Source organism: Leucoraja erinacea, chromosome 9 (assembly GCF_028641065.1).
Source record: "Leucoraja erinacea ecotype New England chromosome 9, Leri_hhj_1, whole genome shotgun sequence".
NCBI lineage: Eukaryota > Metazoa > Chordata > Chondrichthyes > Rajiformes > Rajidae > Leucoraja > Leucoraja erinaceus.
Genome location: NC_073385.1, coordinates 62,299,823 through 62,322,765, shown reverse-complemented (window position 1 = coordinate 62,322,765; position 22,943 = coordinate 62,299,823). Strand labels below are relative to the sequence as shown.

General features: G+C 45.7%; 1 protein-coding gene across 3 annotated transcripts in view; it reads left to right on the top strand.

Moving 5' to 3' along the window:
- Positions 1 to 3,304: 3,304 nt before the first annotated feature.
- The window catches only part of jmjd7 (jumonji domain containing 7), a 30,391-nt gene continuing 10,752 nt past the window's right edge, over positions 3,305 to 22,943 (top strand). For 2 of the 3 annotated variants that reach the window (XR_008724068.1, XM_055640985.1), the window contains exons 1-7: positions 3,458 to 3,563; positions 10,568 to 10,721; positions 13,358 to 13,611; positions 15,056 to 15,112; positions 18,250 to 18,345; positions 20,884 to 20,960; positions 22,326 to 22,365. Coding sequence is in view for 2 of the 3 variants with exons in the window: in XM_055640985.1 (XP_055496960.1) it covers positions 3,524 to 3,563; positions 10,568 to 10,721; positions 13,358 to 13,611; positions 15,056 to 15,112; positions 18,250 to 18,345; positions 20,884 to 20,960; positions 22,326 to 22,365 (718 nt within the window). In the remaining variant the exon portion in view is untranslated. Of the gene's footprint in view, positions 3,564 to 10,567; positions 10,722 to 13,357; positions 13,612 to 15,055; positions 15,113 to 18,249; positions 18,346 to 20,883; positions 20,961 to 22,325; positions 22,366 to 22,943 lie in introns of all 3 variants that reach the window. The other variant, XM_055640986.1, reaches the window with a different exon arrangement.

Genomic DNA, 22,943 nt, shown 5'->3' with positions numbered 1-22,943 from the left:
CCCTTTTAGTCCTAGGCTGTGTCCTCTGATCCTACTATTCTCCCACTACTGGAAACATCCTCTCCTCACCCACTCTATCTAGGCTTTTCATCATTCAGTAGGTTTAAATGAGATTCCTCCTCATCCTTCTAAACTCCCATGAGTACAGACCCAGAGCCATCAAACGCTCCTCATACATTAACCCAATCATCCCTGGGACATTCTCGCAAACCTCCGCTGGAACCCTCTCCAACGCCAGCACATCTTTCCTCGGATGCGACGCCCAAAACTGTTCACAATATTTAAAATGGGGTTTAACCAGCGCTTTGTGAAGCCTCAGAAATACAACCTTGGTTTTATATTCTAGGCCTCTCCAAATATATTGCATTTACCTTCCTACTACCAACTCAACCTGCAAATTAACCTTTTGGGAATTCTGCACCAGAACTCCCAAATACCTCTGCACCTCCAATTTCCATATTCTCACCCCATTTAGAAAATAGTCTACACCTTTATTCCATCTACAAAAGTGCATGACCGTACACTTTACTACACTACGTGGGTCAGTGGTGGGTCTGCTGTTGTATGTTATCTGCATTAACAAATTGGATGGCAATGTTATCATTGTTAGTAAATTTGCAGATGACACCAAAATTAGTGGTATAGTAGACAATGAAGAAGGCTTACAGGAAGGTCTAGATCAGTTGGGAAGGTGGGCCAAGGAATGGAATTTAACTCTTGACAAATGTGAAGTGTTGAACTTTGATATGTCAAACCAGGGCAGCACTTCACAGTAAACGGTAAAGGCCTGGAGAGTGTTTCAGGAAAGAGAAATGGGAGTACAAGAACTTAAACATAGTGAGATTTGTGGACACTGATGCAGATAGAGGTTCGGCATACTTGCTTTCATTGGGAAGGGTGTGGAGTACAAAGGTTGGAACATCATGATGCATCTACACATGTTGTTGGTGACACCACACGGAGTGCTGTGTGCACTTCTGATCACCAGCTATAGGAAGGATGTCATTAAGTTGAAAAGGCTACAAAAGAGATTCATCAGGAATCTGGGCTTACGGGCTTGAATTATTGAGAGCGGTTGGATGGGCTTAATCTTTTTGGAATGAAAGAGGTTAAGGGGTGACCTTATTGATCAAGACCATGAGGGGATGGATAAGGTGAGGTGAGACGGGAGAGATTTAAGAGAGATCTCAGAGGCATCTTTTTCACTCAGAGGGTAGTCCATATCTAGAATTCGCTGCCAGAGAAAGATGCAATTATGACTTTTGAAAGTCATTTAGACAGGTATATGAATAGGAAGGGTTTAGAAGGGTCCAAGAGTTCAAGAGACATTTATTGTCACATGCACTAATTGGTACAGTGTGATTTGAATTACCAAACAGCCATACGAATAAAAAGAAAACAATACATGATAGAATTTAACATGAACATCCCCCACAGCGGAATCAACGTTTCCTACTGTGAGGGAAGGCAACAAAGTTCAGTCCTCCTCCTCTTCACCTGTGGTCGGGGCTGTTAAGACCTCCGCATTTGCCGCATTTGTTTCAGGCCATCTCGCCGGATGATGGAACTCCTGCGTCGGAACTGAGAACACTCTCAGCGGCTTGGAGTTTCCGAATCAGCCACTTCTTATCAGAGACTGTGGCTCCTGAAGTCCATAGGCCGAGCTGGGCGGTGATACAACACTGGCGACCCCGGCAAGGATCCCAGGCTCCGCGATGTTAAAGTCAGCGCCGCCCGCGGCTGGAAGCGCCACAAACCACAGTTCCACTATGTTAATCCACTGGAATTCAGTGCTGCGTCGCTGTTGAAGCTCTGGTCAGTCTCCGGCAGGGAAGGCCGCGCCAACCCAGATGGTAGGCCGCGAGGAGGGGGCAAAGACACGGCTCGGAGAAAGACACATCCTCGACCACCGCCGTGAGCGACGGTGGGAGATCAATGGGGGACCCGGCGTGGGGGAGTGATGGGGGCAATTTAGTTTTAGAATCCTCTGCCCAGGGGATAAGTCTGTGTTTGTTTGTTCATTCTGGTTTAGGCGCTGTGCACACGGCAGCCAGCCAACATTCGCATGTCCTTTTCTTTTTTTTTCACTTTTAATTTCATAGAAACATAGAAACATAGAAATTAGGTGCAGGAGTAGGCCATTCGGCCCTTCGAGCCTGCACCGCCATTCAATATGATCATGGCTGATCATCCAACTCAGTATCCCGTACCTGCCTTCTCTCCATACCCCCTGATCCCCTTAGCCACAAGGGCCACATCTAACTCCCTCTTAAATATAGCCAATGAACTGGCCTCAACTACCCTCTGTGGCAGAGAGTTCCAGAGATTCACCACTCTCTGTTTCAAGTTTTTGCGTACCTTGTTGCGTATTGTGACTGTTGGCAGACCAATTTCCCTCCGGGGATGAATAAAGTTTAGCGTATCGCATGTATAGATCGGCTATGAATGAAAGGTGGAGTAGACTCGATGGGTCGAATGGCCTAAATCTGCTCCTATGACATGAATTTAGGTAGTGGCTGAGAAAGATGGTTTCTCCCTTCCCCCCCCCCCACATAAAAAAGACCTCCAGAAACATACTTTTAGAGTAGCGTAGCAACAGTACGGGTCATGGGTCATGATCCGACTGCTGTGAAACCTCCCTATTGAAGCTATTCACAAGTAAAATAATGACACGACTAGGAGATTTAAGATAATATTGTATTGTAAAAGTTCTCAGCAATCTATGAAAACGGCCATAATAGTCAGCAAACGTACTCACCGACCCATCTCCATTTACGGCCAAAGACTGACACAGAGTGCTTGAGTAACTCAGTGGGTCAGACAGCATCTTTGGAGCAAAATGAATAGGTGCCGTTTCGGGTCTAGACCCTTCTTCAGACTATTTTTCTAGATATGCTGCAGTTATTCCGGCACTTTGTGTCTATCTTTGGTATAAACCGGTAACTTTTTTTCTACCTTTGCAGCCAAGTCATTTATATATATAATTCACAATTCCCAATAAAATATAATTCACAACATAGCTGTGATAGGATGGAGGCCATGAAACCCAAAGCATATTTAGCTCAACACATCCTGAAATAATTGAATCATTCATTTTGCAGTACCCAGGAATTGCAGGCAGGGCGGGCATTCATTGCCCATTCCAAATTGCCACAGGAGGGTCAGGATTCAGATGCAGATATATAGTTTCTCTGCAGGTGCTGGCAGCACGGTGAGGAGCAGTGAGTGGTGATGTGATGCTGCGACCTGTGGGAGCCGCCGAGCAACCACAGGGTGATGTAAATATTCCCAGTCGCCAGGTGGCCCTGCGATCTCTACCTCCCGGCCGCTGGTGGCGCTGCGGGTTGCTGTGGAGCGGGTCCTCCCGGCCGCTGGTGGCGCTGCGGGTTGCTGTGGAGCGGGTCCTCCCGGCCGCTGGTGGCGCTGCGGGCTGCTGTGGAGCGGGTCCACCCGGCCGCTGGTGGCGCTGCGGAGCGGGTGGGAGCGGGTGGGAGCGGGGCCTCCCGGCGGTGGCGGCGATACGATGCGGGCGAGTGTGCGGCGCCTGGCGGAGGAGGCGAGGGGTGAGTGCGGGGCGGACGGAGGCCTTTCTAAACTCGCTTCAACCCGGACCGGGGACCCGGGAGCAGCCGCCCGGCAAAAGTCGCGCACACACACACCCACACACACACACACTCACACACACACACACACACACACACACACACACACACACACACACACACACACACAGAAACACACACACGCACACGCACACACACACATACACACACACACACACTCACACACACATACATTCACTCACATACACACACATTCACACACACACACACACACTCAAACACACACACACACTCACACACTCACACACACACACTCACACACACACACACACACACTCACACACACACACACACACACACACACACACACACACACACACACACACACACACACACACACACACACACACACTCACACACACACACATACACACACCACACACACACACACACACACACACACACACACACACATATACACACAGACACACACACACACACACACACACACACAGCCGCTGCTGGAGCCGCGGGGAGATAGATGCCCAGCGCTGACCACAACATCCATCCCAGCGGGTCCATAAAGAGCCGGGATCGACCACTCGGCCTCTCAAACCTTTGCCAGTGCTTACCGGAGTTTAGCTCAGCTCCGTCTCCAGAGATGTTGCCTGTCCCGCTGAGTTACTCCAGCTTGTTGTGTCTGCCTTAGCTCAGCAGATGTATCTCTCACCTCTGTAGGTCAACAGTCTCCCTGCCTCTGCCGTAAACATCGCTTCAGCTCACACCCTGCCTCCTGCAAGCACAATATCATTGTTCCCACCCCCGCACCATATCTGAGGAAGGATGTGCTTCCTCTGGAGAGGGTCCAGAGGAAGTTTAATAGGATGATGAGTAGGTTAACTTATGATGAGCGTTTGTTGGCACTGGGCCTGTACTCGCTGGAGTTTAGAAGAATGAGGCGGGACCTCATTGAAACTTACAGAATAGTGAAGGCCTGGATAGAGTGGATGTGGAGAGGATGTTTACACTAGTGGGAGAGTCTTGGACTAGAGGTCATAGCTTCAGAATTAAAGGATGTTCCTTTAGAAAGGAGATGATGAGGAATTTATTTAGTCAGAGAGTGGTGAATCTGTGGGATTCTTTGCCACAGAAGGCTGTGGAGGCCACGTCAATGGATATATTTGAAGCAGGGATAGATTCTTGATTAGTATGGGTGTAAAGGGTTATGTGGAGGAGGCAGGAGAATTGGGGTACGAGGGAGAGATAGATCAGCCATGGGACGAATAGCCGAATTCTGCTCCTATCGCTTATTAATGTCTTCCTGATGGTTAGACCATGGCTTCTCCTCTTCCATTCTTGACATAGCATCTCAACTTCTCCTTGCTGTTACTCCCGCTCCCCCTAGAAAGAGCACGGATCCTCACTTTCTGCCCCAACAGTCTTCATGTTCAACTGATTAGTTCTCAATGAGATTGCACCACGAGACGGCTCTCCCCTGCCCTCCACTTTTAGGATTTAATGGAGATCCTTCTGTTTGCAACTCTTCTCTGCATTCCCACCTTGACCAACCACTGCAATTCTCATGGCACTTTCTCATGTAACTACAGGAGATACCATTTTTTTTCTCATGTGGCAACGTGCCCACTCCAGGTGTCTGTCTAGTTAGCATTCTCGGAACTCCTTCTTTACTCAAGATACTGATGAAAATGTATTCCACAGAATAGTCCTCACTCAAGTAGTATCCCTTACTCGAGAGTCTGATGCAGAAATAACAGAAGAATTTCTGTATTCAATTCCTCAGAGTCCTGTAGTTTTCACCATTAGAATAACACGTGCACAGTTTTTGATGCAATATCTTTTAATTCAAGGTTTCAAGGTCAGTTTATTGTCACATGTACCAATTAAGGTACAGTGAAATTCAAATTTCCATACAGCCATACTAAAAAAAAAGCAACAAGGCGCACAACTACATAAAGGTTAACATAAACATCCACCGCAGTGGATTCCCCACATTCCTCTCTGTGATGAAATGCAATAAAGTCTAATCTTCCTCTTTACTGTGGGCCAAAGAGCCTATTGCTGTGCTATACTGGCAATGAAAGAGCTGCATACTGCCATTAGCAAACAACAGACTCACAACCCCGAGGCAGCCTTCATTGTTGCGGGTGACTTCAATCACTCTAACCTGAAGACTGTACTCCCCAAATTCCACCAACATGTATCCTTCCCCACTAGAGTAGACAAGTCACTGGACAAAGTCTACACCAACATGGCTAAGCTTACAAAGCCATCCCCCTCCCCCACCTTGGTCAGTCTGATCACGTCTCATTGTTCCTGCTCCCTAAGTACTCCCCACTCATCAGACGGGTTAAACCAACTGTGAGGACAGTTAAAGTCTGGTCAGAGGAAGCGGACTTCACACTTCAGCAGTGTTTTGGAAACACTGACTGGAAGGCGTTTGCAGCCCAGGCCACCCTTGACTCCCACATGGACATTGATTCCTACACATCCTCTGTTCTGGACTTTATAAACTCCACCATCAATAGTGTCACCTCCTTCAAACAGGTGACCATATACCCGAATCAGAAGCCATGGATGAACAGCGAGGTCAGGCTACTGCTGAAAGCACGGGACACCGCTTTCAGGTCAGGCGATGCTCGAGCCTACAGTTCATCCAGGGCTAACCTGAAGAGGGGCATCAGGAAGGCCAAGCACTGCCATAAGCTCAGGATTGAGGAGCACTTCTACAACAACTCCGACCCCCGACGCATGTGGCAAGGCATCCAGGCCATCACGGACTACAGACCCTCCAACATCACCCCCACATCCAACGACGCCTCCTTCCTTGAGGAGCTTAATCACTTCTATGGCCGCTTCGACAGGGACAATCTAGAGACAGCCATCAAGGCTGTGCTACCAGCCGATCACCAACCCCTCACACTCACCCCCTACGACGTATACGTGGCACTGAGTAGGACTAATGCACGTAAAGCTGCTGGCCCTGACGGCATCCCCGGGCGCGTGCTCAGGGCCTGTGCTGCGCAGCTGACAGACGTCTGGACTGACATCATCAACCTGTCACTTGCCCAAGCAGTTGTCCCCACTTGCCTTAAAACCACCTCCATCGTGCCAGTGCCAAAACGCTCCACTGCGGCAAGCCTCAACGACTTCCGCCCAGTTGCACTTACCCCCATCATCACCAAGTGCTTCGAGAGGCTGGTCCTGGCACACCTCAAAAGCTGCCTACCCCCCGCACTGGATCCCTATCAGTTTGCCTACCGCAAGAACAGGAGTACGGAGGATGCCATCTCAACGGCACTTCACTCCGCCCTCTGCCACCTCGACAACAGAGACACTTACGTAAGAATGCTGTTCATCGATTACAGCTCAGCATTCAACACCATTATACCATCAAAACTGATCACCAAACTCGGTAACCTGGGCATCGACCCCTCCCTCTGCAACTGGATACTGGACTTTCTAATCAACAGACCCCAGTCTGTGAGGTTAGACAAGCACACCTCTTCAACCCTCACCCTGAACACCGGCGTTCCACAGGGCTGTGTGCTGAGCCCCCTCCTCTACTCCCTCTTCACCTATAGTACATGGTACTAACACCATCATCAAGTATGCAGATGATACAACGGTGATTGGCCTCATCAGCAACAACGATGAGCTGGCCTACAGGGTGGAGGTCCAGCACTTAGCAGCATGGTGCGCTGACAACAACCTGGCCCTTAACTCCAAGAAGACCAAGGAGCTCATTGTAGACTTCAGGAAGTCCAGAGGCGGCACGCACACCCCCATCCACATTAACGGGACGGAGGTGGAACGTGTTTCTAGCTTCAGGTTCCTGGGAGTGAACATCTCCGATGACCTCTCTTGGACCCACAATACCTCTACTCTGATCAAGAAGGCGTCTCTTCTTCCTGAGGAGACTGAAGAAGGTCCATCTGTCCCCTCAGATCCTGGTGAACTTCTACCGCTGCACCATCGAGAGCATCCTTACCAACTGCATCACAATATGGTATGGCAACTGCTCTGTCTCCGACCGGAAGGCATTACAGAGGGTGGTGAAAATTGCCCAACGCATCACCGGTTCCACGCTCCCCTCCATTGAGTCTGTCCAAAGCAAGCGCTGTCTGCGGAGGGCGCTCAGCATCGCCAAGGACTGCTCTCACCCCAACCATGGACTGTTTACCCTCCTACCATCCGGGAGGCGCTACAGGTGTCTCCGTTGCCGAACCAGCAGGTCGAGGAACAGCTTCTTTCCGGCGGCTGTCACTCTACTCAACAACGTACCTCGGTGACTGCCAATCACCACTCCCCCCCCCCCCCCCAAGGACACTTATTATTTTCATTCAAATCGTTTGCTATGGCGCTCTTCCAGGGAGATGCTAAATGCATTTCGTTGTCTCTGTACTGTACACTGACAATGACAATTAAAATTGAATCTGAATCGAATCTGATCTCGTCTAATATCAGGACTGATCCATCCCGACTGCATCAGCACCTTGTCCCGCCGTGGTTGTTCCAACTCTATTAAGATGTGTACAAGTATCGCCATGTCTTCCCCAGACAGATGCTGCCATTACGCCGTGCCAATTAAATGAGATTGTGTTCAGGGCTATGCTTGTAGGGGTTCCTCATGAGAGGAGCTGAATTGTCATTCACGGTCCGCTTTCTCCGAGTCCGGAATCTGGATTTGCCCCATGAGACGTGCTGGCCCACTGATGACACACAAAGAGGACAGTGCTTAAAGATATTGAAATTATAGATTAAACCCCAAACCTCCAAAGGCATTCTTTTGAATGATTGAGAAGTGCTTAGGTTCTAACAGACACATACATATATTCCAAATTTATATGCATGAAAAATATCAGGGATGCCTTTGGTTAACACAAGAAAACTGGTAGTCCTGAACTTCACTGAAACAAGGCTTGCATTCACAGGCCTAGGAAGTTGCACTGTCTTTCAAAGGGAATGAAGAACAATCATTGATGTCCAGAAACTGTTGTGATTAAACATTTCAATAAATATTTAAGGTTCACTCACTATTTTGGCATAAGCTATTTTAAATAAGAATAAATAGGGTATAGATAAGAGTACGTGTTATCAGTGCAAAATGTGCAGTATAAATGCAGGTGTATAGTTTGTTAAGAGATAAAGGAGAGAACCTGCAAGGTGGGACTTTTGTGTAGGAAGGAACAGCAGATGCTGGTTCAAACCGAAGATAGACACAAAAAGCTGGAGTAACTCAGCGGGTCAGACAGCATCTATGGAGAAAGGGAATAGGTGACGGTTCGAGTCGAGACCCTTCTTCAGACAGAGTGGGAGTTTCCCCAGGCTGGTGAGTGTAGAAGCAGTAGTCAGCAGTATTGGGCTGTTGAAGGAGAGGGAGAGGGGTGAATCCTTGCACTTCCCTATCCCAAAGGGCTGTGGAGGCTGAATTATTTTATTTATATCAAAGCATCTATAAAGTTGAGCCCAGGACAACTGAGGAATTTGGGGATAGGGCAAGAAAAAGGGTGGTAGAATGATTAGCCATGATCTTGTTGGATGACAGAGCAGGCGCGAGAAGTCGCATCTCCCTGCTCTCACAGTGGGAAAGTGCCTGCTCCTGCTATGTTTTCAGCTGACAAGGATGCAGCCATTTTGGTTTTCCATTGGTTGCAGCTGCGGTAGATGCCCTGGGATGTCCTTCATTGAGAGCTTCAACATCAGCTACTCTGTATATTAGGATAGAATATTATGTCTGATCTTGACTTGATAATCACTGTGAACATTAAAGGTAGACAAAAGTGCTGGAGAAACTCAGCGGGTGTGGCAGCATCTATGGAGCGAAGGAAATAGGCAACGTTTCGGGCAGAAACCCTTCTTCAGACTGTGAACATTAACTTTCAAAAAATGAATCTTAACATGGAAGGATGAATACATGCTTAATTCATATTTTTTCTTATTGTGCATCAAAATTACTGTTTTGCAGTCTACAATAGAAACTCATTTGACAGTGCAAACATGAAACCTTGCATTGCAGTATTTGGGGAATAGTATAGCTGCAATTAGGGGCAAGCTATTATGAATAGAAGAGATAGAGAGGCTAATGAGAATTTGGCACAATGATCAATTTACGTGCCATAAATCTAGCAGAGGTGGGTTTCTGCAGTGGTTGCACTGTTTTCCTCAGGGAAGCTGACAATGACTCTTGGAGCCTGAGGCAGAAGGTTTCTAGGTTGTCACAGAGTTTCTCCTTATGGGGGAAAGTTTGAATAGCTTTTGAAGCTTCCCACTCAGACTAGACAATTCAAGCTTATCAGTTTGACTCTTCTGTAATATCACCTTCAAAGTAGGCTCCTGTAATAGATTTTCTCCAATATTCCTGTATGCTATGCTTATCGTGTTCATTTGTCTATCAGTTTAGTTTAGTTTAGAAATACAGTGCGGAAACAGACACTTCGACCCACTGGGTCCATGCCGGCCAGAGATCCCCGGGACGACAGATGGCACAATGGGCTAAGTGTTCAGCTGGCGACCGGAAGGTAGCTGGTTCGAATCCCGCTTGGAGTGCATACTGTCGTTGTGTCCTTGGGGCAAGACACTTCACCCACCTTTGCCTGTGTGTAAATGTAATGTAATTATGTGAAGCACTTTGGGGTCAATACAAGTTGACTAAAAAAAAATGTGCTATATAAATAAGATTATTATTATTATTATTATTAACACTATCCTACACACACTAGGGACAATTTGTCATTTTTATATCAAGCCGATTAACTTTCAAACCTGTACATACTTGGAGTGTAGGAGGAAACCGAAGATCCTGGAGAAAACCCACGCAGCCACAGGGAAAACATACAAACTCCATACAGACAACACCCGTGGTCACGATCAAATCCCAGGTCTCAGGCTCTGTCTGCGCTGCAAGGCAAAAACCCTTACTGCTGCTACACCATGCCGCTCTTTAATTAGTTTCTTGTTTAGCAATGTTTCTACTTTGTTTCTAGATCTGTACTTGAACGATGCGGTGCCGTACTTGGAGAAGCCTCCCACGCCACTTGAATTCCAGCGAAGCTGGTTGTGTCCCAACAAACCCTTCATAGTGCGAAACGCCATCAGTCACTGGCCAGCTATCTCCAAGTGGACATTCCCCTACCTCAGGTATGGTGCTAACATTGTTTAGAGCCATAGTGTTGTGCATTATCCCACCCTATCTCTGTAGGGTGACTTGACTCGGGTACCCAATGGCTAGAAACAAGGAGCCGCAGTTCTGGAGTAACTCTGGGTCAGGCAGCGTCACTGGAGAACATGGATAGGTGATGTTTTGGGTTCAGTCCTTTCTTCAGACTGATTGTAAGTGGAGGGAAAGAAAGTTGGAAGGGAGGAGAGAGGCGGGATAAAGCAGGGCAGGTAATGGGTGAACATAAGCAGGGAGGGGGGTTCGATAGGCAGATGGTTCGACGAAGGCCAGAGATGAAAAAAACAGAAGGAGTGAGACAAAAGGATTGAAGAGTTGCGAATTGAGAAGCCAGAGGAAGGAATGTAGCAGAAAGGGAGAAATGGATGTAAACCAGTTGGGGCACAGGAGAGGGCCAGAGACAGAAAGGGAATGTGGGGAAGAAAGGGGAGGAGGAGGAGGAGGAGGGGATTGTTAGAAGTTACCTAAAATTGGAGAATTCAATTAAAAAAAAAAAAAAATAAATAATTTTATTTATTAGAAGTAGTGTACATTACAATAATATAAGCCAAAAATAACATAATACATTTCCTGTACCACTTAATATTTTAAACTTTAAAAAGAAGAAAAGTAAAGAGAGATAAATAGGATAGTAAGTGTGTGAAAGAGTGATCAAAAGAGACCCTTAGACACGAAAAATTCGAAAAAGAGTTAAGAAGCAAGCCATAGAAACAGAAAAAGAGAAAAAGAAAACAGAAGATATATTAAAAGTAAACAAAAAACATAAAAGGGATATACCAACTTTGTATTTTTACTCACACCTCACCAGGTCCTGAAACCATTTATTTTCAGAATTCTGTTGCACCTTATACTTATAGTAGAGAATTCAATGTTAATACTATTAAGTTGTAAGCTAGCCAAGCGGAATATAAGGTGCTGTTCCTAAAGTTTGCGTGTGGCCTCACTCTGGCATTGGAGGCCCAAGGCAGAAAAGTCAGAATGGGATTCGGAAGGGGAGTTAAAATGGTTAACGATTGGGAGTTTTGGTAGGCCTTGGCGGACTGAGTGCAAGGGTTCAGCGAAACAGTCGTCACGTCTATGTTGGCCTCCCTGATGTACAGGAGCCCACGTTGGGAACACCGCATGTAGTAGATGAAGTTAGAGAAGGTGCACGTGAGCCTCTGGTTCACCTGGAAGGACTGCTGGAGTCCCTAGATGGCGGTGAAGGAGGAGGTATAGGGACCGGTGTTACAACTCCTGCAGTTGCAGGGGAAAGTACCTAGGGAACGGATGGTTGGGGTGGGAAGGGATGAGTCAGCCAAGGAGATGCATAGGGAGCGGTCTCTGGGGAAGCAGAACGGGGCAGAGATGGGAAGATGTGACTGGTGGGGGGATCTCATTTGGAGGTGATGGAAATGTTGGAGAATGATGTGTTGAATGCAGACACTGGTCGGGGGATAGGTGAGGACTACAATTTGGAATATTGTGAGCAATTTTGGGCCTCATATCTGAGGAAGGATGTACTGGCGTTGGAGAGGGTCCAGAGGAGGTTTACAAGAATGATCCCAGGAATAAGTGGGTTAACCTATGATGAGATTTTGATGGCATTGGGTTTCTATTTGCTGGAGTTTAGAAGGATGAATTTGAAACTAATCAAATAGTGAAAGGCCTGGATAGAGTGGATGTGGAGAGGATGTATCCACTAGTGGGAGAGTCTAGGGCCAGATGTCATAGCCTCAGAATTAAAGGACTTCCTTTAGGAAAGAGATGAGGAGGAATTTCTTTAGTCCGTGGGTGGTGAATCTGTGGAATTCTTTGCCACAGAAGGCTGTGGAGGCCAAGTCAATTGATATTTTTAAGGCAGAGAAGGATAGAGTCTTGATTAGTATGAGTGTCAGAGGTTATGGGGAGAAGGCAAGAAAATGGGGTTGAGAGGGAAAGTTCAGCCATGATTGAATGGTGGAGTAAACTTGATGGGCTCCTTATGAACTTATGACCAGGGAACTCTAGCCTTGTTCCTTCTGGCAGGAAGAGGAGCAACGTAACGGGACACAGAAGAGACACGAGTGAGAGATCCATCTAGGACAGCAGGGGAAACCCCCTCTTACTAAAGAAAGAGGACATCCCGGATGTCCTAGAATGGAAATACCCAATTTTTCATTTAAAGTTCATTATTTTTATTCCAGTAATTTTTTTTGATAGACAAGAGACTATTTTGTTTCTCCGGATGTGCTTTGGGGGAATCAAAATTGCTGGGAATGCTGTTCGACTTCTTCTCTGACTTGACTCGGGGGAAAAATAGTTCTCTTTAAATTTCTCTTCATTGTTGTGAAATCCTTCTGCGATTTAGCTACGTGTTATTTTAAGTCCCACAGATTTCAGAGATATCTGATTTTGAATCTGTGACTGATTTTCTTTGTTGAATGATAGGTGGGTGTAGTTTAGCACTGGCCTCTGCAATTTCCTCTGTTGACATCTTGACTATTCTATCAACGCTCTTTCAAACCCCCCGTCTTGACCTAGCTCAGTATCAGAAGTTGGCACTTTACCCTCCTGTGAAACTCTTTGGGAGGTTTTACCAGTTCCTCCAGTACTAACGTTGAAGTGTTTAAACTTGCAGACAAGAGGTCGGAGAGCAGAGCGTGAGTGTGGCAGTGACCCCCAATGGTTATGCTGATGCCGTGCACCAGGGACGGTTCATGATGCCTGAGGAACGGAAGATGCGGTTCGGGGAGTTCCTGGACATCGTCGAGAGGAAGCGGGCAGCGAGCGGCGTGTTCTACGTGCAGAAGCAATGCTCCAATCTAACGGAGGAATTCCCTCAGCTCCTGAAGGACGTAGACGCCCACATCCCATGGATGACGGAGGCTCTAGGCATGACACAGCTTACATTGCACCCATATCTTAGACACTGGAACATTAACACTCACATCATTAGTCATAAAAAACAATTTCTCCTCACTCCCTGCATCTGATCATCACTCTCATGGCAGTGAGGATCTGTCATGAAGATGGTGACTATTGCAAGAGGGTTGAGTACTGAAACAAGGTGCAAGTAGTTCTGCTGTAACGCTTACTTCCATATCATGGTAGGTACAATGGCGCCGGTGGTAGAGCTGCTGCCTCACAGTGCTAGAGACCTGGGTTCGATCCTGACCTTGGGTGCAGTCTGTACGGAGTTTGCAAGTTCTTGCTGTGACGTGGGTTTCCTCTGGGTGTCCCGGTTTCCTCCCACATCCAAAATACGTGTGAGTACGTAGGTTAATTGGCTTCTGTAAAATTGCCCCGAGTGTGTAGACAGTGGACGCAAAAATGGGATAAGTTACTCGGGCTGAATTGGTTGGAATGCAGTTTCGATCATCTACTACAGAACATCTTAAAAGGCACTTTGGAAAATGACAGGCAGAAAAAAAGCTGTCATGTCCTGGAAACAAACCACTTTATATGGGGAAAAGCTGTTTCCATGTAACTTCCCTGCAATTATTAAACTGTTGTCTCCACAGCAGCTACTTTAACCATGGATGCTCAATGAAATTGATAAACAATTGCTTCTATTGACATTTGTGCAAGGATACACTGTTAAACAATGTAACAAACAGCCTTTAGTATATTTAGGTTGCAGTATTAAAATTAAAATTTGCTGCTGAAAAGTTCATTTCTGCTCTTTACTTTTGAAAATCCTGCAGGAAAAATAACTTTATAATTGGGAGACTGAAAGCCTCTACCTCCTAACCCCCCCCCCCCCCCCCCCCCCCCCCCCCCCCCCCCAATGATACAGATGTTTTAATGACACCATCTTCTATAATAACACGTTTCTCAGAGGTGCAATTGTTGTATTGTAGCAAAAAATGCTCATCTCAGTCTCTCTCTGGCTCCCTCTCTCACACACGCGCGCGCGCATGCACAGGCACACGCACACACAGCCTGCTGATGAGAAACCCAAAGACAGCTTGCTGTTTACTGTGCTTTATCAGCCTCTATTACTGGATTATAAGGGTAGTTGAGTACAGGAGCTTGCACTAATTCCTCCAGACCCATCAAAGTTAGGGATTCTCCACACACACAAACTCATGGGTCTTTTTGGTAGTTCAGGACCAATTTTACAGTTGTAGATCAACTCTCTTCAATTGGGTCAGTTGTCTAGGCCACCCATCAAAGGATCCGATCAAAATAGAGATGGCATTGCGGAGAGCTATGTTCTACCATGCACCTTATCCACTGGGCTGAAATCTCACTGTCCAGCACACACACTGGATTATTGCACTGGGTTCTGCTCCTTGTATTGAAGGATTCATGTGTTTTTTTATTATATTTTTAGGGAAGGACCCTGATGCAGTAAATTTCTGGCTGGGAGAATCAGCTGCAGTCACCTCCTGTAAGTAGCCAGAGGACAACTTTCTCAAAGTAAAATATGCTAGAAATATGAGATGAAGCAGAATATTCAGTAAATACTTCATGTCAGGCAGCATTTGTGGAGCAAAACCGGAATTAATGTGTGGGATGAATGGTCTTTCACCGGTACCTTTACCGTATAGAGCATGGGTGGAGGGAGGGGGGGGGGAAGAACGAAAGGGGACGTTCTGTGATAAGGTTGCGAATGTTCAACACTGACTGGCAAAATGGGTGATAGAGGTGAATCAAGTCAGAGGGCAAGAGAGGGAACGTTGGAAATGGGGAACTAGAAATGCCCGATCTGTTGATTTTCTAAAATTGTGAAACTAGAAAGCTGCGATGGATCTAGTTGGACAATAAAATATAATTCTGTGATTTATATTAAGCTTTATGTAACAGAACCAGAGGCTGAGGACAGAAGGGTCAGAGGGGAGTGAGAAGGACACACTAACCAAGTTGATCTATAAAAGGCAGTGGACCGTTGTACTTGGGAAGTAATGTATGGAGAGGCTTGACTGGGCAACAAAAGTGCGTTGTTGATAAACTATTCATATTTACTGGTCTTCACTTCCAGGGACAATGGCAATTGTGACTGGGCTGCTTGCTAATTATCAATCTGAAATTTTATTAAACAAAAGTATTCAGAGATTCATGCCAAAACCAAGGAGTTTATTGTCATGTACATCAAAGCCCAGTGAAGTACAGCTACAATAAAAATCTCGCTTGCAGCAGCATCACAACACATAAACTCAGTCAACACACAGGAACATAACCCCACAAGGCTGTGAGGAAAAAGACTGCAAGAACAGGATGTGAGTCCAAATATACTAATTTTGATCATAGGTAAACTGAATGGCATAACCAGGTTGTGTAGCTGAAGAGCCCTACTCCAATTTCTCTCTCTTTCCGCCTGAGCCCTGGGAGCAAGGGCCCTTGGATCAGGGCAAACATAACCCAGTGCCTCATTCTTCCCTGCCTTGACCTCCTAGCCAGGCTAATGGAGGACTGCCTTTGCCTGTGGATTGGAGTTGTGCCGCCTGCTATGCCGTTGGTCGCATCGGTTTGTGAATTTTTCTTCAATAGAGATAGTAGAAATAGATTTTGGGGAAAAAATCAGAACTCAGTTTATGGGTTCTACTAAGTCGCTATCTTGAAACCTGACCTGTTCTTACCTGAGTGGAGGATCGCAGGTGTTATTTCTCTGACCAGTGTTAGTGGCAGACGGACTCACCCAGCAGTGGTGTCATTATGAATCACAAATTGCGGCATACTCTTCTTTGGGCATAAACCAGTGGAGAGACATTCCTCACAATGTCATGATGGGTGGGGCTGGTGTAATATGGTTGTGTTTCGGGGGGGGTGGGTGCTGATTGAGAGTGTGAGAGAACCAAATTAACGTTAGGCTCACAGTCTGGAGCATGGTGCTGGAAGCGTGGCAGTGTGAGAGAGATGAATTAAAGAAGTAATCAGTAACTTGTAGTGCAAGGGGAGGGATTACGAACTGACCAAGAGAGTTAATTATCTTCATTTGGCATACATTCAATAACACTATGTTATGGGCACCAGGTTACAGTGAGAGAGTGACCACAACAGCTCCTCTCCACCCATTCTCTACTCTGTGTAGCATGTAAAATAAAAGTGAAATCTTAAATGTTTTCAGATATTAATATTGGTAACATCTAATAATACAGAAAAATCTGCAAGTCTGGCACCGCCAAAGTCCTGAGGGTGCCGGATTATAAGAATGTTACTCCAGTCTACCCACGTAATTACGGACCTCTATAATGGATTTCAGTTATAGTGGATGGAGCAGCCACACAGTAATCAGACACCCCTGTCTCTTTAACAACACAGCCTGTTAGTTACACTGCCGAGACCGTTGAAATTGACAAGGCACTGACATTGACAAGCAATCGCAGGAGCTACTCGGCAGGTTAGACGATATCTCTGGAGAGCATGGACAGGTGACGTTTTGGGTAGAGATTCACCACTGGATTGTGCTCACACCCAACCACCACAAGGCCGAGACCCACAGTGGCACAGGAGATGCTGCGCCAACTTTACCACCTCTCTGGGATGGGGACCACCGATGCTGCCACCAACGCTCCCCGCCACCCAGGCTGCTTCCAGACCGAACACACCGACCTTCACCACCAGGCAAGGCTGCCGACACCTCTCCAACCCGCACCACTTCCTTGGCCACTACCAGGCCAGACATACCAGCCTTCACCGGTAGTTGGGCTTCCACACCAACCCCCTAGCCACTTGCAGGCCAGACTTGCCGACCTTCACCACCAGCCCAGACTGCTGATGCCGGCCCGCACCGCCTCCCCAGTTGCCTCCTGCCAATCCATACGGCTTCTTCGGCCGCTTCCAGACCGCCGACACCACCAACCCTTACCTGCACTCCAGCTGCCCGTGGCTGCAACCATTAACTCCACTGATCCTTGGCTCTCCTTCGGCCGCCAGCAGGCCAGAGCCGTCAAATCACCTGGATTACAAGCCCAGTTCCAGACTAGAAGTCTGACGAAGGGTCTCGCCTCGAAACAGTACCTATCCATGTTCTGTAGAAATGCTGCCTGACCTGCTGAGCTACTACTTTATGTCCTGAATATTAACCAGCATCTGTAGTTCTTTGTTTCTACTACTCACATAATGACACTCCATCACTCAGTGTTGTCATCTCTTACACAGTTATGGTCGACAATCGGCAATCACAGACACCATCCCCCCCAACCATGGACCGTGATAACGAGGGTTTACTGTATATGTGTTTATATATCGAATACCCATTATGTATTACACAGTTTTTCATTATAATAGGGTGAGGAGAGATTCTCAGTTAGAAATATCTACATGGAGAGTTGCATGAAAGAATATACATGTAGGATGTTCATATTATATGAAGAATGTTAATCCAGATAGATATTTCTATAAATCAATATTGAGTATTAGGAAGTGAGCGGTTCTGGAAAACCAGTGTTTGTCTGTTTGCTGCGGGGAATTCTGGGGAGTGATGAGAGAATGAGTTCGAGGTGGAATCCATGGATTTGCTTGCTCTGGATTTCCTTTCACTTTGTGGTATTGTTGTACTGACCACTACTCATAATTTTATTTCAGTGCATAAAGATCACTACGAGAACCTGTACTGTGTGATTTCTGGAGAGAAGCACTTTATCCTCCTTCCGCCCACTGACAGACCTTTTATCCCATATGGTATGTCAGGCATTCCTAGTACCATCGGGACAGGCAGCATCTCTGGAGAGAAGGAATGGGTGACGTTTCAGGTCGAGACCCTTCTTCAGTCTGAAGAAGAGTCTCGACCCAAAACGTCACCCATTCCTTCTCTCCAGAGATGCTGCCTGTCCCACTGAGCTACTACAGCATTTTGTGTCTTTCTTCAGTTTAAACCGGCATCTGCAGTTCCTTCCTGCACATTCCTCGTACCATCCATCCACTGACTATTGTTAGTTTCAAGTCACCTATTTGTGGTATTTCTGGATAGAAAATGTTAGTATTTCTGAATGGATTTGTGCTCCCATTACCAGCGTTCACGGTGATGATTGGTAGGGAACATAAAAATAGCTGTGGAATAACCTTTGTTTGTTGCAGGAGATCAACCCTGGTATAAATGTCACACTTACTGCAGAATTCTAGTAAACTGCTGAACACCCACTTCTTGTCCCCCTCCCATACGGTAAACAATTTTCCCTGCATGACCGTTGTCCCTCAAACTCCCTTTCAATCCTCGTGCCATCAGTCCCTCTCCTCAAACTAAAAACACCTATGACCCATCATTGTTTGAAAATAATGACACAATTTTCAACTTGCTTTTCCCGTTCAATGTTGTAGAGATTATTGCTTCCCTCTTCACTGCCCGGCCTTTCAGTGACTCCGCAATTGAGCCTTTCGGTCAACTTTCTGCCACTGCACTAAAATGTCCCTAATCTAGGTCACAAAATTATTATTTTCAAACTTTCTGCAGATTTTATAATCAACTACATTGCACTTCTCAGAAACTTCCCCTTTGATATTTGCCTGAATGGAATCCAGCCTTAATATTTTAACATTTGGTTGGTTCCACTCTTACCTATCCAATCTTACATTGCCTGCAACAGCCCGTGCATTCCTGCCTCCTCGGCAATCCGGGAATCTATCCTTGACTCTACCTCTCCTGCACCTACATGCTGCACCTGGCTGACAACTCCTAAAGTTCAGCAGCTGGCTTTCCACCCCACTACTGGCTCCGTGTGGTCAGACTGCATCCCCCATTTTCAATTGTGAATGAGCTACAGCAGTTTACGATTAGATAGTGTAAGGACTGACAAGAACAATATTGGGCTCTTCTACAAACCTCAACTGGTGATATTAATGACATATTGATCCTGTACCACCTAAAGTTGATCTAAATTGAATATTGGTTAAAATATTCTTTTAAAATCAAGCCAAGATTCCAATTCTGTATCTTCCACCTCACAAAGACTGAAGGAGATATACCTCACACCTCCTTTCATTTCTGTTATATTGTCCATTTCCACTCCTCCTACAAACCCACCCATACTCTGCAGCTCCGTATTCTCATGGCATTCCATTTGATCTTTGTTACTTTATCTTGCCCTATAATTCTCTGGGAGCTCAGTCTTCCTCATGCCTACCCTCTTTAGTCACCTTTTCTTCATCAACTGGCATATGTTTTCAGGGATCCAAACCCTTTATTCTGACATCCACTTCAAATCCCTCTGCCTCAAATCCTCTTTTCCTCTATTCATTCAGGTTGTCACTTTGAGCTATTGTTTGATTACAGATTCCAACCTTATTCTTGGTGTTTCTTTTCACCTCTGTGCAGAGCCCGAGTGTTGCAGTCCACATTAAAGGCATTTAAATCAAGCATTGTTTTCTTATAGCAATCCAGAAATAGGCTCATGTGGTCTGTCGAATCCAAGAAGAGCCTTAAGCGCTCATTATATTTTAGAGATACAGCACGGAAACAGGCCCTTCAGCCCACTGAGTCGGCACCGACCCCATACACCACCACTATCCAACACACTAGGGACAACTCACAATTTTTACCTAAGCCAATTAATCTACAAACCTGTAGGTCTTTGGAGAGTGGGAAGAAACCGGAGCACCTGGAGAAAACCCACGCAGTCACGGGGAGAACGTACAAACTCCGTACATTCAGCACCCGTAGTCGGTATCGAACCCGGGTCTCTGGCGCTGTAAGGCAGCAGCCCTACTGCTGCACCACTGTGCTGCCCTGATATGAAATCCCATTTTATTTTCCCCACTTTCCAGTTAACTCCCCCAAATTATACCACTCAGCTACGCTAGGGGGGCAATTTATAGTAGCAAATTGGCCCACCAACTTGCACATTTTTGGAAGTAAGCTGGAGGAAATGGGGAGAACGTGTAAACTCCGCACAGTGAGCATCATAAGCCACCATTGGATCTGGCTCACAGCAGCATGGCAGAGCCGGCTCCCATTCACGAGGAAGTTATTTAGCTGACTGGCAGTACAACATGCACAGGTATTGACTCCTATCGCCTTTCCCACTTTATTGGCACTGCACCCTTCTCTAGCATGCTCTTATCATAATAGAGCTGAAATCCAAATAAATAAGAGATATGAATGAAGCCCACCTTTCCCTAGCACCATGCTGCAACCTGGTGCATGGGGATCACTGAAACATCGAACAAAATGTAACCCAAATTCGGGCTGGTCACACCAACTAAACTCTATAGTTTCTTCTGCAGAACACTTTCAACCTGCAACGTACAAAGTTAATGAAGACGGTTCCTACGATGTGATAGATATGCAGAATGCAGAGAAGGTAAAACCATTATCACAGTGGCTTGAAAGATAATTCTGTGGATCTGTGTATTTACAATGAACCTATTGTTCAGTTTGTTGTCTCTGTGTGGAAACATTACCCCCTATTTTTTGTATATTAGAACGTGCCTGACCAGTGGGGCTGACGGCATAGTGCCTACTCCAACAGTACTCTTAATTCACTTCTTCATTGGCATCTCAGTTGATGCTGTAAACCGACCATCCTCTTCTTGCGTATGGCGTGCACAGCCTAAAGTTGAAGGACAACTTGTTCTATTTGATCTTATTTGATTGTGCACGCCGGGTTGATTGCATTTGTCGAAATACGGCGGACCAGTGAAGGTTGCAATGTTCCACCCCAACCGACCATTATTGAGAGAGATGCAGTCTCTGTTTGGAAGCCTGTCTGTTTCTTACAATTTTAACTGATGACCTCATTTGGATTTAAAACTGCATCTTCCTATTATATAACACAGTGAAAAAGTAACCGGTCTACCTGGTGTGACCGGTATGACACTGACATTAGAAGTGATTCACTGTCAATATATGGTCACAAAGCACCTGAAAGATTGTTCTGTCATGAATTACAGATGCTCCCCAGGTTACGAATGCCCAACTTATGTGCAACTCATGCACACGAGAGGGTGTTTGGGAGACCAGCGGGGTGGATTTGCCAGCTGCTGCTGCTGCTTTTGTAGTAAATGCCTACTATTTTCTGTGTGCTTAAGCAAAGCAAGAATTTCATTGTCCTATACAGGGACACATGGCAATAAACTCACTTGAACTTGAACTTGCTTCAGGCATCTTCTGCCGGGAGGGAACTCCGATCACTCTCGCATTTCCGACTTGCAAACTGTTCGGGTTAAGAGCAGTTCTCAGGAACACAACCATAATTGTAACCAGAAAGTAAAAGGATGAGGACCAGGCAATTGAGGGACTATATTGTATTACAATAAAAAAAATGTTTATTAGTTGTAACCAGTAAATGCGATGTTACTATGAAATATGTAACTTTGACACTTTGACTAATTAAAGGTTTATTTTGAATATCAAAAAATATAACTTGCAGATTAGCAGATAGACTTTTTTTCTAAAAGCATTTTGAGTGAATCAAATAGTTCATCAAAATATCTCGAACTTTTAAGGATTTTTCCGTTGTAAAAATATACAGGGATTTTTGATGCTAAATGTTAATATAAATGCAACTAAAAAAATTAACATGAACAGAGGTTTATGAACAGAATAATTATATTATATGTTTGTCTTTGGAACTACTTTTAATATCTGGACAAGATAGTGTTTATTTATTCTTGTATATTTGCATTCATTAGAGATTACTAGTTTATTTTTGTTTTATTAAAAACAGGAAACTACAAACTTAAATGAGGTGGTTAGATCACAGAGAGGTAGGCAGTAGTTTGCAAAATTATATTTACTTTATCCACACCCAAATTTCACTGATAAATTGCCCAACTGTTGATATTGATTATAAGTAACTTGGCTGGTACTTGTTTAAAAAATGTTTAGCTGTAAGTTTTTATGCATACCTCCCTAACTCAGTAAAAAGAGAAATTTCAAATCACAAGGTCATAAGGAATAGGAGTAGAATTAAGCCATCCGACCCATCGTCTATTCCGCCATTCAATCATGGCTGATCTATCTCTCCCTCCTAACCTCATTCTGCTGCCTTTTCCCCATAACCTGACACCCGTACTAATCAAGAATCTATCTATCTCTGCCTTAAAAATGTCCTCTGACTTGGCCTCCACAGCCTTCTGTGGCATTGAATTCCATAGATTCACCACCCTCTGACTAAAGAAATTTCTCCTCATCTCCTTCATAAAAGAGTGACCTTTAATTCTGAGGCTATGACCTGTAGTCCTAGACTCTCCCACTAGTGGAAACATCCTCTCCACATCCACGCTATCCAAGCCTTTCACTGTTTCAATGAGGTCCCCCTCATTCTTCTAAACGCCAGCGAGTA